Source organism: Oncorhynchus mykiss, chromosome 4, assembly GCF_013265735.2.
Source record: "Oncorhynchus mykiss isolate Arlee chromosome 4, USDA_OmykA_1.1, whole genome shotgun sequence".
NCBI classification, from domain to species: Eukaryota; Metazoa; Chordata; class Actinopteri; order Salmoniformes; family Salmonidae; genus Oncorhynchus; species Oncorhynchus mykiss.
The window spans coordinates 31623679-31641975 of NC_048568.1; the positions used below are offsets into that span (position 1 = coordinate 31623679).

The 18297-nt window shown below is 42.4% G+C and overlaps 2 protein-coding genes across 13 annotated transcripts in view; one reads left to right on the forward strand and one right to left on the reverse strand.

The window, feature by feature from the left end:
• Positions 1-410: 410 nt before the first annotated feature.
• Positions 411-10525, reverse strand: LOC110520984 (left-right determination factor 2-like). Of its 3 annotated transcripts, XM_036976115.1 has the most exons (7): positions 10274-10525; positions 5636-5764; positions 4293-4423; positions 2046-2255; positions 1553-1799; positions 1191-1430; positions 411-1058 (listed from the first exon to the last, which is right to left on the reverse strand). In XM_036976115.1, exons 4-7 carry the CDS (start codon positions 2236-2238, stop codon positions 734-736), a joined length of 1005 nt encoding a protein of 334 aa, XP_036832010.1. In that variant the 5' UTR covers positions 2239-2255; positions 4293-4423; positions 5636-5764; positions 10274-10525; the 3' UTR covers positions 411-733. The 3 variants fall into 3 exon arrangements, with proteins under 3 accessions (XP_036832010.1, XP_036832011.1, XP_021454105.2); XM_036976116.1 differs by lacking the exons at positions 5636-5764; positions 10274-10525 and adding an exon at positions 5316-5447; XM_021598430.2 differs by lacking the exons at positions 4293-4423; positions 5636-5764; positions 10274-10525 and having other exon boundaries at positions 2046-2313.
• LOC110521078 (serine/threonine-protein kinase MRCK alpha) overlaps positions 8990-18297 on the forward strand; it is a 116936-nt gene continuing 107628 nt past the window's right edge. For 6 of the 10 annotated variants that reach the window (XM_036976101.1, XM_036976100.1, XM_036976099.1 and 3 more), the window contains exon 1: positions 8990-10203. In XM_036976101.1, coding sequence (XP_036831996.1) covers positions 10026-10203 — 178 coding nt within the window. In that variant the 5' untranslated portion in view covers positions 8990-10025. The remainder of the gene's footprint in view (positions 10204-18297) is intronic. The other 4 variants (XM_036976105.1, XM_036976102.1, XM_036976107.1 and 1 more) reach the window with 2 other exon arrangements.

The window sequence follows — 18297 nt, forward strand, 5'->3', positions numbered from 1 at the left end:
ATGCCAGCGCATACCTAATGCTCCTTCACTGAAATAAGTTATTAGTCATTAGATCTGTTATTGACTTAGTACCAACTAAATACAGTGCCAAATAGGGAGATAAGGTGTAGGCTTAGCTGGAGACAAGTGTACTGTTTGTGTGATGGGTGTAAGAATTTCTTGATGGCTATAGCCTGACATAGTGTGGTGGGTGTAAGGATGTCTTGATGGCTATAGCCTGACATAGTGTGATGAGTGTAAGAATGCCTTGATGGCTATAGCCTGACATAGTGTGGTGGGTGTAAGGATGCCTTGATGGCTATAGCCTGACATAGTGTGATGGGTGTAAGGATGCCTTGAGGTCTATAGCCTGACATAGTGTGATGGGTGTAAGGATGCCTTGAGGTCTGTAGCCTGAGTGTGATTTTCCCAATCATGCCTTGTGGAAAATAACAAAATCAGACTTCTTAATAAAAAAAAAAAGTATATTTAATTCTGAAATCATCCATAGTATTTACAGCTTAAAAATATAACATTTGAGACTAAATCAGACCGTTTTTTCTGAGTAATACAGTATACAACTCATGAAGTCTAAATTATGAATGAATTATTTACAAAAAATAATACAAAGTGCTTGTGAATAGAATTTGTCTCAAGAGATCTGTCATGCTCCCTCTTATTATATTCCCACTTTCAATAGAAAAGTACTTGGAGTTAATTTGGAGGTGCCCTGCCCAGTCTACAACGCTTGACTTCAAACTATGGAGATGTTGTCCATGGTGCAGGCACACGACTCCACGATCATGTTGGGGAACTCGGCCACTTCTATCTCCGTGTAGTCACCCTTCTTGACCAGGTACATCATGGGCAGCGGGGCGCTCTCCGCGATGGTACACTTCCGCTCCCCGTAGCCGTAGTTTCGCTTGGGCTGCTTGCACCCTCCAGCGCATCGGTAGGCCTGGTAGCCCGCTGGTTCGATTATCCAATACTGGGTCCACGTGAGCGCGCGGAAATTGATGAAGTATTTTTCTCTGCAGCACGTGTCCTTATCTGGATTGATTTCACAGTCACCTCGAGACCTAAACAGAAAATGAATAGGGAGTCGTTAGTTAACTTGCACTAATTGATGTGTAAAGGTAGGGTAATTGTTACTGGACCAACGTAACAATTTAAAAATATATATTTTGAATTTGTATAACAGCGCGCCTTACCCAAACTCTTCGAGGTTGAGTGTGTAGAGGATCAGCTCAGGTTTCCCCAATGTGTTTTCCGTCTGGTCCTGGGTGGTAAAGTGGACACTCTTGGCCATTTCTGCCGCGTAGCTGCCAGGTCTCTCGCCCTCGATCCACACCTCTAGGTTCATAGGTGTTTTCTGCTGCGTCTTTGACCAATAGTGCACACCCTGTGTGACATCAAAGCTTATCCAGCCAGTCTCATGGATGGGGATCAACCTACAGGAAATAAATGGTTGATTAAAAACCTTGCACATAGGTTCTACATTATAAGAACAAAGAACAACACATTGCCTAAAGGAAATTATCTGGACATGAAATGGCTTTGCGTAAAATCTTACCGTGAGTCCACCAGAGATGTTGTGTTGGAGCCGTTCTCCAGCATCTCTACCCAGTAGATGGAGACTCTGGCGTTGTTAACCGGACGGTGGTTCCTCCTCTCGGGCATGGAGCGCTTGTGAGGAGGGGCTTTCTTGTACAGTTTCAGTTCGGCCATGGTCACCTCGCTATTATGGGGGATGCGGGTGTCCATGTCAAAGACCATCCGTTGCCGAGTGGTGTCTGAGTACACAAACTCCCCATAGATGTCTAATAGAACAGAACATAGAAAGTATTAAGTATTGAGTCTAAAATTCTCACTAACATGCATGGGTTGAAACTATGAGTGCACACAAAATGCGAGTACACAAAACAGTCATTTGTGCACCTGTGCCAAACTCGGTCTGCGACAAGTATGTATAACATCCAAGCAATATATTGCTATTTTTATATATATATATATAAATAATGAGATATATTTACGTCTCAAGCAGGCCTACTAGAAAATGATCTTACCTGCATTTCCTGGGATTCCCCTCAGAATCCCCGCCAAGCTTGGCAGAGACCTGCGCCGCCTTTCGTGGTGCAGCTTCAGCATTGACAGGTATTTATTCTTAATGTGCGCAGGCATTACAAGATTCTCCAAATCCCTTTTGTGAATTTTCGGAACTTCATCCAGTCCTAGTTTTTGAAGCAGGGTATCCTTCATGTCCTTGTGCGTGAAAGCTTTGGACACAGTGAATAAAGCCGCAGCACACAAAACGCAGGCACGGAGAAAATCCATCATAAATCTTCCCAACTGGTGTCTTGTCCAGCAAGGAGAAGACAACTACAGTAGCAGAGAAGCTCAGAGCGAGAAAGTGGTCCCCTGACATCAGGGGGCCCTTATAAACACCTGGCCCTCCCAGTCAGTCATTCGCATATTGAGAATGAGGGGGTTGGGCAGGGGGAACGATAGACTATCTCAACAAAAGTGTGACATTAAAAACAACGTCCACATCAGGACATCAGAAGTGCCATACTTTAAACGGCAACTAATTTCACCAGATTATATTGTATCAGTATATTTTATAGATTCATTTAAACACCATTCCTCTAAAATCGTAAAGGGATTTTATACAATTTATATCCTTCAATTTTATACAAAGCATTGAGAAGTCTAGTGATGTTTGTGGCAAAAAAAAGAAGAAGTTGCAGTAAGAGAACTCCTAAACAGCATAGTTATTGGATTGTTATGGGTTGAGAATATTGAATTGATCCAGAGGCATACATGTAGTAGCCTATTTGTAGTATAGTTCTAAGTAATGTTAGTTTGCAGGATGAGATGATTACAAATTGGTTGGTATTAAATGTTCCTATATGTTAAAATCATCCCAAAGGATGGACACTTGATTGATCAAATATTTTGATCAATACTTAAGTACATTTAATATATAATATATATTTATTTATAACAAATGCCTTCCCATTGACTCTTCTTCTTGTTGTCTACATCTGCACAGGTGTTCCAGACAGCCCCTGCCCATGTGAACCTGTGCTGTACCCTACACACCTACACAGCCTACACACCCTGATGTGTACATTCCACTGGACAATATAAAGCAAGCCCAGTCTGGCAACTGTCTGTCAGTGTTTATTTCTGTCTGTCTAGCAGCCATTTTAGTTGATCAGGGGCACCATGTATGGCCCATCACTTGTGTTGGGGAGGAGGGGCCAAGGGGATTAGATGTTTATTCCAAACCCATCACCCCTTCTGCCCCTCGGACAGATTAAAATGATTAGCCAAACAGACAGTTAATCCAAGGGCCGGAGTGAGGATGTGGATTGGGAGGCTCTTCACATGTTGATGATTATCTTATTCCACTGCAGGATTTGCCTTGCCTATTTTGTCACACAAACATAAGAAGAGGGGCTGGTTTTCCTAGAGTGGGCCCTAGTCTGTGTTTGTGTATTGGGGCTTATTTGTTCGGAGATGTCAGACAGACTAAAGGAGGACACAGGAAGAGTAAATGACAGATGACTGTCAGGGGGACATTGTTAGCCGCATCTGAAGACCACACTCAATGCCCTTCTCTGGAACTACTGTTTTCAAGGCTGTTACAAAATGTTTATTCTAGTGAGCCATTTACCTTATGTTCATATTCTTATATTTTATTATTGTTGTTGCATTGTCGAGAAGGAACCTGCAAGTAAACATTTCATTGGATAATGTATACCATGTGTATCCTGTACAGTATATATGACTAATAAAAGCTTGAAACTTGTTTCCCATTTATTAGTTAAAGTGGCTGAAATGTATGGCTACATACATCCAGACCTGGGTCAAATAGACTTGTCAAGTACCTAAACTATGCAGGATTCATTTTACCTGGTACACTGCCTATGTGCACCAAATTATATGACATCAATTTGACCCAAATCTGCATACATCAATCACTACATCCTAAAGTCTACTTAAACATGTGAAACCATTATTTGCATTTTAAGAAATATTCAAATCAATACTACTTATATACATTATAGGCTACAATAATTTCCACACCAGTGAACATGTGATCCTTTCACTAACAAAGTAGTTTGTAATGTAAAGTTTGCATATGCAATAAGATTGTCTGATGATTAAACACACCACAGGAGACATGTGAATTCAGACCAGATGCATTGATTGGGTCAGCCTATACATAGCCTATGGATCTCAGTGATCTCTTGAAAGCACAAAACTTTCCCTTCCATTTGGACCCCTAATTTAGTAAATTAAAATACCTTGTGTGATATTTGTCAGTCTTTTCCCCTTCCCTTCTCAATCACAGACAAGACAGGGCGCTGGTTCAAAGCACAGATGCATCTGATTCTCCCAATGTGCCATTCCTCTTCAATCAGAGGCCTGCCAGCTCCTACAATCAACAACAGAAGTGTTAGTTAACATCTCACATCTGCATTAGAAAAGCTGTCCAATTTATCTGTGATCCGCTTCCTTTTGTGAAACATAAAATCACCCCCCCCCCCCCCCCCCCCCCCCCCATGCATCTAAACATTACAAAATGGTATAATGATGCACATGACTGTAAAATCAAACATCCGTTCTCCTTCCATGGTTTGAATTGATTATAGAGAAAGAGCTTAAAATGACATTTATCAAAATGTAAAGTGTATGAGTTTCTGTACATTTGCATGGACTTCACTTCAGCACAAAATCAGCAGGCCAGGCCTATTATTTTGAGCATCTCAAATGAGAGAATGAAGCTGTGTGTAAAAGTCAATATTGAAGTTGTAGCCCACATGATTTAAATGACATTACACTATTGTCACTAACTTCCTAATTATGCTATATCCTGCCTGATCTCAACATCAAATATTGAAGAAATGCAATGTTTGCACGTGAATTGCTCTACTTGTAGGCTAATTGCCCAGTGTTCAAGTGGCCAATGTTGGCCAATAATCCTGTGCAGGGACCAACAGACCAGGCTGGACAGTCAGTTGTATGGGCTAATTTAATTGACAAGGCTATAGCCTAATTATATTTTATCACAGTTAATAGGGTCTCCAAAGGAAAATGACTACTTGGTTTTATCATAGTAGTTTATTTCTGTCTGTTCAGAGACTATTGGAGACTTACTATCTTGAAAAGGAATATTGTATCAAATTGCCTCTATGCCCTACCTAGGCTACAACAGTATACATCTATCTACTGTAGATGCTTAATTGACGGGTGAGATTTCATATTTGACATTGTTACGAAATGATTGACAAACATGATGTAAATCAACTAAAGTAACTTTTAATTACCTTCTGGATGATTGTCAATACAATCGGTATCTGTTTGCAACTAGTTTCGATTCAAAACATCAGTAAAAGGAGTCGATAAAGTTCCAGGGCTCTCCAATCCAGTTCCTGGAGAGCTATCATCCTATAGGTTTTCAATCCAATCCCAGTTGTAAACTAACTAACCTGGTTCAGTTTATCAACCAGCTATGTATTAGAATCAGGTGGGCTAGATTAGGGTTGGAGCGAAAACCTACAGGACGGTAGATCTCCGGGAACAGAGTTCGAGAGCCCTGCGGTAAACGAATGAACGAACGTAAGTAATATCCTTGAATCAAACCTACCGGTACAAGGCAACCATCCCCATCCAATAATTATACAGAATTGATGGCTGTGAAGATTCGCCAGGGGGCGCGGTTGTTCCAAGATATGTCATCAGATCCAATTTGCCACTTCCTTGGCCTAGTACTAGCCTGTGTTGAAAATATAATAATAAACATGTTTGCTTTATTATTTCAACACCGATAAGCATATTAATTGGCACAGAATATAACGCAATGGTTTTATACCTTCTCGATCATCATAGGGGTGGTAGAAGATTTTTTTACAAAATAAAATATCGTTTTTGAACACTATTTCCAACTGTTAAACACATAACATGTTTGAACTATTGTCTTTGAAATGTAAATGCCTTTCGTGTTGATAGCTCGGCAACACCATATTATGCTAGCAGTACTTTTATTTCTGATAATAAGCTGCAAGAATACAAACATTGGCTGATACGCTGGAAGATAATGTGGTGATAATTAATATTATTGTCAATCAATGAAGTCAATAGTTCACATATTTGACATCTGGTGAGGTCCATTGAAAAATGAAAATGTATTAGATTATTCTAATTTTCCTGACTGGTAACTAAAGAAAAAAGCTAGCCATGTAAACTACTTTGTGATCTATCCCAAAATGATTTAGTGTTTGTTGCTTGCTAATGCTGTGTTCACAACATCTTGTAATTTCATTTAAAAAAAAAGTGAAAGCAGCTCTGGATATACATTTTAATGACCTCCATGTTTGATTGTATTGTCCAGTTCAAAACGTGATGCACCCAACTCGTATTTACTATTTCACAAATGTTAATTACTACCTTCCCACTTGGTTATGAATGCAGCATTACTCAATGCAATGTGCAGATACAAAAATAAATTGTGTTAAGCAATTAAAGGGCCTGTTCTCATTCTTAAATGTGTCATTCCATTCTATACCAATCAAATGAAATGCTGAATACACGCTGAATACAACAGGTAGACCTTACCGTGAAATGCTTATTTATGAGCCCTTAAATAAACTAAGTAAAAACATCTATAAAAACTACACACAATAAAATTAAATGTCGGGGATGGCAGTGGGGGGAATGGCAGTGGGGCAGCGAAGCAAAACCATCATGTATTTTGTGATAAAAGCACCACATTTGGCACAGAGGTAGATTCATGGGTCCCGGCTAGAAGGGATCCAGCTTTTGTCAGATTTTACTTTTCGTAGCAGGTTAAGAGAATTAACTTAGTAGGTTAGGATAATTAGGTTAAGGTTAGGAAAAGGGTTAGGGTTAGCTAAAATGCAAAAAAAAACACCCCAAAATCTTTTTATGTAAATTTGACAAAAGCTGGATCCCTTCTAGCCATGTACCCTTAAAATATTTAGATATGGAGCCACCCCAGATTTGGTCCCTGGGGGCACGGCAGCCATTTTTCTAAATGGCTACCTAATGGTGTCACTATTTTGAAATTCAGAAGGATTGTTTTAAGATGAAGGCTACAAATTGGCTAACAGTTAGATTTATGGACCCTGAAAACATTTAGATTATGGAGCCAACACAGATTTGGCCCCTGGGGGGTGTGGCAGCAATTTCTTTAAATAGCCACATAGGGTAACACTATTTTACAATTTAAAAGGACTATTTTGAGGTAAACACACCATATTTGGTACAGCAGTAGATTTATGTAGCCTGAAAAGATTAAGATATGGAGCCACCACAGGTTTGGCCCTTGGGGGCCGTGGCCGCCATCTTCCAAAATGGCCACTGTCGGTTATACAATGTTACAATTCTAAAGGCCTTTCGTACTCCTTGTAATATACTGTGTGTTACTGTTAAACCTTTTGGTTTTCAGGAGTTCCAGGCCAAAATATGTGATTTAAAAAAACCAAAGAAGTATAGGAGGTTACTTTCTATAGATTTAAGGGTTGTAAAATAGTTGTACAGTCTGCAGCCTTTTAGTAAAATGGCTGCCATGGCCCCCAGGGCCATATCTGTGGTGGCTCCATATTTGAATCTTTTCAGGGTACCTCAGTCTACATCTGAGCCAAATTTAATCTGCAAATCTCCAAATAAAATCTCTGTCCATTTCATAAATTGACTGTCATGGCCCCCAGGGGCAAACTCTGTGGTGGCTTCATATCTAAATCTTTTGAGGCAACATGAATCTACCTCTGTGACAAATGTTGTGTGTTTATCTCTAAATAGTCTTTCTGAATTGTACAATAGTGTTATCCTATGCAGCCATTTTGGGGTGGCTCCATATCTAAATATTTTTAGGGTCGATAAATCTAAATCTGGAGCCTTTATCTTAAAGCTGCAATATGTAATACATTTTTTGGGTGACTGACCAAATTCACATAGAAATGTGAGTTATAGATCTGTCATTTCACAGGGGGTTGGTGGAACATTAATTAGGGAGGATGGAGTGGAACAGGAGGAACGGTATCAAATACAGCAAACACATGGTTTTGATGTGTTTGATGCCATTCCATTTTCTTCACTTAGGCCTGTTCAGCTGGTGTTTCTATGGTAGCAGGGCAGGGGGACAGGATCCAGAGCGCTTCCAGTAGGATGCATGTGTCTGTTATGCAGGGTTGGGGATCAATTCCATTTGCTGTCATTCTTATTGAAAGCAAGTCTAAGAAGCATTAGATCAGTTCTATGTGTGCTACTTCTATGCTTCTCTTTCTTACGTTGTGTTTTTGTGTCTTTTACTTTTGGTTTTGTACACCAGCTTCAAACAGCCGAAAATTCAATATTTTTCATGATGGAAAATATATTTCACAGTGGTTTAGATGCAACAATAATTATGTACACTATACTTGCTTGTTTAGTCACATAGACTGAAATTAGGCTAACTATTTGAATTTTAGTAACCAGGAAATGGCAGAGCGATTTCTACATAATGCATCTTTAAAACAGTCCTTCTGAAGGGTGGGTATGATTTGTGGAACGCTCCAACAGGAATATGTTCCAAAAACGTTGTAAATAACAAGGTTGTCAACAAACAGCGCGTACAAAGTCGTATAGCGGCAGAATAAGATACTGGGTAGGGAGTTGGCTATTTAATAACTTTTTTCAATCACCAATGTCTGTCCTCACTCTGGTAGCCTATGGACAAACATTAAGAATAAGCTTTGTGTTGAGTTGATGCCTGTTTGGAAGCTAGTTAGCTAGGTGAATTAATCATGCTACTTTGTATGCGTTGTTTGTTGGCAACCTTGTACTTTACAAAGTTTTTTGAACAGATTACTGTTGGAACGTTCCGCAAATACCCACCCCTTCTGAATTCCATAATAATGTTACCATCAGTGGCCATTTTGAAAAATGTTTGCCACGCCCCCTTAGGGGCGGCTCCATAACTAAATATTTTCAGGGTACATCAATCTACCTCTGTGCCAGATTTTGTGCTTTTATCACAATACGCACGATAGTGCCTATTTCTTTCAGTTTCGCCACCTAGCTACAACGACCGCAGTTTCCATTCACAATATTGTCCGCTATCCTTCCAATATACTCTCGCGTCCCACAGGACAGCAGATGCTGTGACGGCAGTGTGTGACGGTCGCCATGATGAGCTGGGGTTTTGCCTGCAGCAAGCTGTAGTTCGAGAACGGCAAGCGACCGACGTGGGAAGCAAGGGGGAAGGCAGTGTACTGGATTGGTATGAGCAAGAATGCAGCTTTTTTCTTGACGGGAAAAAGCTCAACCCCTCAGAGAAACCGCATTTTCGACGGATACAGCAATGGACATATATTCGAACCATAGTTTTAAACTGTGAAGAGGGCCAGGCAGTTGATTTTAAAATAATTGAATTTAAACGAAAAAACGAGCTAGTTAAGCCTTGCGCCCTTCTATTCTCAGACTCAACAGAGGAGGGGCATTGCATTGAGGCTTTGTAGCATTGCAGATCTAGTGTTGATGCATTTTTTTCCGCTGCAGTTTGGATAACCACATATCAACATCTCAGGGGATTGTTATAACTGCATTCTCACGGGTAATATTTTCACCGGGGGTATTTTTGACAGGAGAAGACTGGAAAAAATACGTAAGGAAATACTACAAGCGGCTTTCATTAGCCTACGTCAAAATCTGCTGGCCAGGGCAGGGTCTGCAATTGTGAGTTCTCCTTTGTGTTTTGGGGGAATAGGATAAATAAAATGAGGAAATATTACATGGCTCACTCACCTCCGAGATACTCTATATATACCTTGGTGAGAGGTGGATCATGATAGTTCTATTTTAGCTCGCTATTAGCTTGCTTGCCTCAACGTTTTTATTCATTTTGCTACAAGGTGAGACCGAGACAAGCTAAGCGAACTTCTTCTGTTCGTCCCTGGTCAGCCGGAATATAAGGTTTAGCTAACTATTTGAGTTAATATAATTTCCTCTACCAGCATCACCTGACTACAGTTTGAATCATGTCGGGAGAGGTCCGTTTGAAGAAACTGGAAAAGCTGATCCTGGACGGCCCAGCTCAGTCAAATGGCCAATGCCTTAGCGTGGAAACGCTATTGGATATCCTTATCTGCCTTTATGATGAGTGCAACAACTCACCCCTCAGAAGGGAGAAAAACATCTTGGAGTTTCTGGATTGGGGTAAGTTCCCCCCCTTTCTTTTGATGTAATGGTAATGGTGGTGCAATATGCCCCCCCTTTTACCACATACCTTTTAATAGTAGTAGAGACCTCAACACAAGGCCTGGTCATGAAGGAGCTGCTGTCCTCTTAGCCTAGGCCACCTCCACACCCCCGTTTTTAACTTCAAGGCAATTGTGCTTTTCTAGTGTATGACTGTTTTGGGGTACTTTATATCCAACTTGAGTCGTGTCCCATAACAAATTGACTTTACACACCAACAGCAAATGTTACCATTGTTGTAGTGGCAGTAGCCAGGCAGTGGCCTAGCACGAGCCCCAAATGTCATGGAACGTTTGCAATAGTGTAACCTCTCCCCCACTCACGGTCATTGAAAAGCAAAGCACACAGGACCACACACAACTTAATCATTTGTTGAAAAAGCGAACTGTGTGTGTAACGACATTGGTGGTTTGGTTCGAGCACTAATGGAATGCGAACGAGCTTTTATCTGACAGGTCCAGTGGTAACTCTGTATGGGTATGCCTTACCGAGATGCCCAAGTGCCAAGTGGGATTTAATTTGGACATTTACCCCGTGTTAACACACGGAGCCAGCCAGAGGCTAGGGGAAACACTGCAATATGTACTGCAATTAGGTGCTTTTATTCAGGACTCAGCCATTTCACTGACAGTAGCTGCAAACAATGGAAATCATTTCACCTTTACAAACACCATAGAAACACTATCAAAATAAGTGTATGCTTCATTTAGGCTAAGGGGTTGTAATGTATTGCGAGTACATGTAGCCTACTAAAATTAAGCATATTTCAACACCTTTGGTGGTGTCCTCCTTTTGACCTCTGAGCTTACCACAAGGTTTGATGACATGATTTGACAAATTCTCCATAACGTAATGAATAGTGCTTATACCCAGGCCTGTCACATGAAACACCATTCCCCAAAGATGGATGAGACACTTAAATTCAAAATACACCTTTCACTTTAACTTTAATGTTCACAAAACATAATTCTCAAAACATTGCCATTATAAAACACCATCATGTTATAAAGTATAAGACTAGCTATGACTTATGTCATCCCTGATATTCCCTTCATGCTCAGCCCACAACAGTAGACAAACATTACTATAAGGTTTGCTTTTCATCACTTAGCTTGGTGACCTCATTTTGGTTGATATGGCAACAGACCCATGTTTAACCTGCAGCCATCGGTGAATGGACCAGGCCTAGTTCACCATATCCTTCAGTTATGACCTTATAACACTGACTACCTAGTAGTAAGCAGAAGATTGGAAGAGGCGTTGACCTGAATTACACTATTTTTAAGGCTCAATTATGAAATATGTAACAATTGTTTTATCTGCATTGTTTATTTGCTATTAATGGAACTATGTTCATTCTAAATACTGTCCAGCACAATGCTACAACACTAGCCTATATTATACACTAATAACAATGTTATAGGCCTAAAACACTATACTATACTTTATGATACTATACTATAGGCCTACTATCTATGTAGCCTGAGAAGTTGAAGTCCAGATATGAGGAGGATCAGAATAAACAACAATCTGTTTGAGAATGAACTGTTGTTGTGGTTCTGGTGAGGTGTGGTGTGGTTTTGGTGAGGTGTGGTTCTGGTATGGTGAGGTGTGGTTCTGGTATGGTGAGGTGTGGTTCTGGTATGGTGAGGTGTGGTTCTGGTATGGTGAGGTGTGGTTCTGGTATGGTGTGGTGTGGTTCTGGTATGGTGTGGTGTGGTTCTGGTATGGTGTGGGTATGATGTGGTGTGATGTTGTGGTGTGGGTATAATGTGGTGTGATGTTGTGGTGTGGTTCTGGTGTGGTGTGGGTATGATGTGATGTGGTTCTGGTGTGGGTATGATGTGGTGTGATGTTGTGGTGTGGGTATGATGTGGTGTGATGTTGTGGTGTGATGTTGTGGTGTGGGTATGATGTGGTGTGATTAGAGGTCGACCGATTATGATTTTTCAACGGCGATACTGATTATTGGAGGACCCAAGAAAGCCGATACCGATTAATTGGCTAATTTTGAATTAAAAAAAATAATAAGTATATATACACTGCTCAAGAAAATAAAGCGAACACTAAAATAACACATCCTAGATCTGAATGAATGAAATATTCTTATTAAATACTTGTTTCTTTACATAGTTGAATGTGCTGACAACAAAATCACACACAAATTATCAATGGAAATCAAATTTATCAACCCACGGAGGTCTGGATTTGGAGTCACACTCAAAATTAAAGTGGAAAACCACACTACAGACTGATCCAACTTTGATGTAATGTCCTTAAAACAAGTCAAAATGAGACTCAGTATTGTGTGTGGCCTCCACGTGCCTGTATGACCTCCCTACAATGCCTGGGCATGCTCCTGATGAGGTGGCGGATGGTCTCCTGAGGGATCTCCTCCCAGACCTGGACTAAAGCATCCGCCAACTCCTGGACAGTCTGTGGTGCAACGTGGCGTTGGTGGATGGAGCGAGACATGATGTCCCAGATGTGCTCAATTGGATTCGGGTCTGGGGAACGGGTGGGCCAGTCCATAGCGTCAATGCCTTCCTCTTGCAGGAACTGCTGACACACTCCAGCCACATGAGGTCTAGCATTGTCTTGCATTAGGAGGAACCCAGGGCCAACCGCACCAGCATATGGTCTCACAAGGGGTCTGAGGATCTCATCTCGGTACCTAATGGCAGTCAGGCTACCTCTGGCGAGCACATGGAGGGCTGTGCGGCCCCCCAAAGAAATGCCACCCCACACCATGACTGACCCACCGCCAAACCGGTCATGCTGGAGGATGTTGCAGGCAGCAGAACGTTCTCAACGGTGTCTCAGACTCTGTCACGTCTGTCACGTGCTCAGTGTGAACCTGCTTTCATCTGTGAAGAGCACAGGGCGCCAGTGGCAAATTTGCCAATCTTGATGTTGTCTGGCAATTGCCAAACGTCCTGCATGGTGTTGGGCTGTAAGCACAACCCCCACCTGTGGACGTCGGGCCCTCATACCACCCTCATGGAGTCTGTTTCTGACCGTTTGAGCAGACACATGCACATTTGTGGCCTGCTGGAGGTCATTTTGCAGGGCTCTGGCAGTGCTCCTCCTGCTCCTCCTTGCACAAAGGCGGAGGTAGTGGTCCTGCTGCTGGGTTGTTGCCATCCTACGGCCTCCTCCACGTCTCCTGATGTACTGGCCTGTCTCCTGGTAGCGCCTCCATGCTCTGGACACTACCCTGACAGACACAGCAAACCTTCTTGCCACAGCTCGCATTGATGTGCCATCCTGGATGAGCTGCACTACCTGAGCAACTTGCGTGGGTTGTAGACTCCGTCTCATGCTACCACTAGAGTGTAAGCACCGCCAGCATTCAAAAGTGACCAAAACATCAGCCAGGAAGCATAGGAACTGAGAAGTGGTCTGGTCACCACCTGCAGAACCACTCCTTTATTGGGGGTGTTTTGCTAATTGCCTATTGTTTCCACCTGTTGTCTATTCCATTTGCACAACAGCATGTGAAATGTATTGTCAATCAGTGTTGCTTCCTAAGTGGACAGTTTGATTTCACAGAAGTGTGATTGACTTGGAGTTCCATTGTGTTTGTGTTCCCTTTATTTTTTTGAGCAGTATATATTTGTAATAATGACAATTACAACAATACTGAATGAACACTTATATTTGAACTTAATGTAATACATCAATAAAATCTATTTAGTCTCAAATAAATCATGAAACATGTTAAATTTGGTTTAAATAATGCAAAAACAAAGTGTTGGAGAAGAAAGTAAAAGTGCAATATGTGCCATGTAAAAAAGCTAACATTTAAGTTCCTTGCTCAGAACGTGGGAACATATGAAAGCTGGTGGTTCCTTTTAACATGAGTCTTCAATATTCCCAGGTAAGACCTTGTCATTATTATAGGAATTATAGGACTATTTCTCTCTATACCATTTGTATTTCATATACCTTTGACTATTGGATCTTCTCATAGGCACTATCTTATTGCCAGCCTGATCTCGGGAGTTGATAGGCTTGAAGTCATAAATAGTGCAATGCTTGAAGCACAGCGAAGAGCTGCTGGCAAATGCAGGAAAGTGCTGTTTGAATGAATGCTTATGAGCCTGCTACTGCCTACCACCGCTCAGTCAGACTGCTCTATCAAATATCAAATCATAGACTTAATTATAATTTTATAACACAGAGAAATACGAGCCTTAGGTCATTAATATGGTCAAATCCGGAAACTATCATTTCGAAAACAAGACGTTTATTCTTTCAGTGAAATACGGAACCGTTCCGTATTTTATCTAGCGGGTAGCATCCCTAAGTCTAAATATTGCGGTTACATTGCACAACCTTCAATGTTATGTCATAATTATCTACAATTCTGGCAAATTAATTACGGTCTTTGTTTGGAATAAATGGTCTTCACACCGTTCGCAACGAGCCAGGTGGCCCAAACTGCTGCATATTTCCTGACTCCGCTTGCACAAAACGCAAGAGAAGTGACACAATTTCCCTAGCTAAAAGAAATTCATGTTAGTAGGCAATATTAACTAAATATGCAGGTTTAAAAATATATACTTGTGTATTGATTTTAAGAAAGGCATTGATGTTTATGGTTAGGTACACATTGGTGCATTCTGCGAATGCACTTGTTAAATCATCACCAGTTTGGTGTGGTTCTGGTATTGTGTGGGTGTGGTGAGGTTCTGATGTGGTTCTGGTATGGTGTGATGATGATGTGGTGTGGTTCTGGTATGATGTGGTGTGGGTATGATGTGCTGGTGTTTGGTGTGATGATGATGATGATGTTGTGGTTCTGGTATGGTGTGGTTCTGTTATGGTGTGGTTCTGGTATGGTGTGGGTATGATGTGGTTCTGGTGTGGTGTGGTTCTGGTATGGTTCTGGTGTGGTGTGGTTGTGATGTGGTTCTGGTATGGTGTGGTTGTGATGTGGTTCTGGTATGGTGTGGTTCTGGTGTGGTGTGGTTCTGGTATGGTGTGGTTCTGGTGTGGCTAACTGTTGAACTCCAGTAGAAGACATCCACCCCACTGGGCCTCTGGTTGGTTATATCAGCAGCCTGTCCTCTCATACCCCTGCTTCTTTTCATACATTGATTGTGGTGGTGAGGATATTTTAAACACATCCTTATCACAATGCTGGATGTTCTACTTTTTCCTGTGATGATTCCACAGGGGCAGCTAACAGGAAACACAGCGACTGGATGCTGGGCTCTTTGGGCACATGATGTCATACCAGGAAGTGGCTCTGCTGTGTATTGTGTTGGTCACTGCTGTCCTGCAGCCTGTGACTATAAAGACAGCTGGCAGTGGTCAGGTCACTCACTCACACTCTTCATTTATTAATACACGTGTACACACACACATTTCGTTGGTGAAGGTTCCTTTTCCATTCTCCCGAGAGGGATCACCATCATGGAGGGGTACTATTGAGTCAGAGGGCGGCCATGTCACGTCACAGTGGATGTCTTCCCTGAACCCTCACTCCATATCAGACCATTGAAGTGGCCTAAACATAGCAGACCAACAGTCGGTTACGTTTTCATGCCCTCCCCCAAATCCTTACATAGCATACATACCCACTTCTAACAGTTTCCCAGCTCAACCAAACAAACCACCTAACCAATAGAAGGTGAAGCTGAGAATGAATCCTATTTTCTAGCTGCAGGAAGCTGAACCTCCTATATATGAATGACTGGCCCTGGTTTTCTCACCACTCTCTCCCAGAGGGTAACCTACAACTCGGTTTATTAGCAAGCTCTGATGACCAAGAGGTTTGTAAATGTCCGTCATCTGCCGCTGGGATGACGCCTGTCTCCTGGCTGTGGATCCAGCAGGCCAGGCAGTATTTACAGAACAGTTTGGTGTGAATATGAACACACACACACATGCAGGACACACACGCACACTGAATAAGGACCATTACTCTACTCATAAATTACTTCTAAATTAGTCAAACCCAGAGGGTTTGTGTGGGGGGTACAGGTTAGTCAGGCTATATACAGGGGGTACTGGTACCGAGTCAATGTGTGGGGGTACAGGTTAGTCAGGCTATATACAGGAGGTACCGGTACCGAGTCAATGTGTGGGGGTACAGGTTAGTCAGGCTATATACAGGGGGTACCGGTACCGAGTCAGTGTGTGGGGGTACAGGTTAGTCAGGCTATATACAGGGGGTACCGGTACCGAGTCAATGTGTGGGGGTACAGGTTAGTCAGGCTATATACAGGGGGTACCAGTACCGAGTCAATGTGTGGGGGTACAGGTTAGTCAGGCTATATACAGGGGGTACCGGTACCGAGTCAATGTGTGGGGGTACAGGTTAGTCAGGCTATATACAGGGGGTACAGGTACCGAGTCAATGTGTGGGGGTACAGGTTAGTCAGGCTATATACAGGGGGTACAGGTACCGAGTCAATGTGTGGGGGTACAGGTTAGTCAGGCTATATACAGGGGGTACCGGTACCGAGTCAATGTGTGGGGGTACAGGTTAGTCAAGGTCATTTGTAGGTAGGGGTAAAGTGACTGTGCATAGATAATTAGCAGCGAGTAGCAGCAGTGTAAAAACAATGTCAGGGGGGGGGTCAATGTAAATAGTCCGGGTGGCCATTTGATTAATTGTTTAGCAGTGTTATGGCTTGGGGGTAGAAGCTGTTAAGGAGCCTTTTGGACCTAGACTTAGCACTCCGGTACTGCTTGCTGTGCGGTAGCAGAGATAAGTCTATGACTTGGGTGACAGGTGTCTTTGACAATTTTCTGGTCCTTCGCTGACCAGTTGGGAATCTGATCCCAGATCAGTACTCCTTCATGGCTGAGAAGCTGGGTCCAAGTTAATAAATAACATGCAGAAAAACCAGGAAATCTCTGCCTTTAGTTTGTTCCCCCTCTCTACCACAGGATGTTGACCCACACAGAGGGCTTGGCATGGGGCAGCTGTAATAGTAGAGTTATATGCCAAATCATTTACCTCTGCTTGCACCCAGGCCAGGTTTTCTCTCTCTCCTTCTCCCTCACTTCCAGGCCAGGTTTTCTCTCTCTCCTTCTCCCTCACTCCTTGTGCCCTCTGTATGCATGTATGCCTTACTGGGTGTGGCTGGGAAATAGGCCTACAGACAGACATATACACACTCAAAAATATAGGAAGCATTGCAGTCATTCTTTCAACACAACAGGACCAAGAAAAGAAACATTGCCACATACTAAGTCCCCCAAATTATGCTATTAGATAGCAATAAACAATGTATTTTGTGGTGATGTTGAGCGTCAAATGTCTTGTGATGATGGGTTAAATAGGTGGCCAGTGAAAGCCTGTGGTAGCTAGATAGTGAAGGAGAAGGGAGTGAGTGCTTTGTGACCCTGTGTGTGTTCCGTAGCCAGAGCATCCCTGTATTTTGTGGAGGCTCAGCTCTGTAAAAACGCTGACTAAGCCAGGCCCCAGCCCTTCACAGCTCAGCTGTGGAATTTGGAGTGCAGTCGCACATTTTGGAATACAAAAGCTGTTTAGGGGATAGCTTTTTGTCCACTTAAATGTTTTTGTAAATTAGCAGACGCTCTTATCAGAGTTACTTACACTTAGTGCATTCATCTTAAGATGGCTAGGTGAGACAACCATATCAGTCTTTTTGTTGTTGATGGGGGTGAATAGCCTACTCTTTGTACCCCCCACACAAACCCTCTGGGTTTGACTAATTTAGAAGTAATTTATGAGTAGAGTAATGGTCCTTATTCAGAGGTAGTGTTTTAGACTCTCTCTCATCTCTCTCTCTTCGCCATGCTTTCTGTCATTCTCTTTCTCTCCATATCATCTTTCTCTTTCCATCTCTTTCTTGCCCCTCCCTCGCCCCGTCACTCGATCTCTATTCCAGTCTTGCCCCTCCCCTTTTCTCTCCATAACTCCATCCATCCCCCCTTTTCCTCCTCTCTACTCCTCCATCCCCCCTTTTCCTCCTCTCTACTCCTCCATCCCCCCTTTTCCTCCTCTCTACTCCTCCATCCATCCCCCCTTTTCCTCCTCTACTCCTCCATCCCCCCTTTTCCTCCTCTCTA

Excerpts from the sequence above, each read along its gene's own strand:
- LOC110520984 (XM_021598430.2), bottom strand. The coding sequence starts at position 2,313 with ATGGATTTTCTCCGTGCCTGCGTTTTGTGTGCTGCGGCTTTATTCACT. Across the intron at positions 1,800-2,045 it reads GGGAATCCCAGGAAATGCAG|ACATCTATGGGGAGTTTGTG; the intron begins GTAAGATCATTT and ends CTGTTCTATTAG. Across the intron at positions 1,059-1,190 it reads CTCAACCTCGAAGAGTTTGG|GTCTCGAGGTGACTGTGAAA; the intron begins GTAAGGCGCGCT and ends TTTTCTGTTTAG.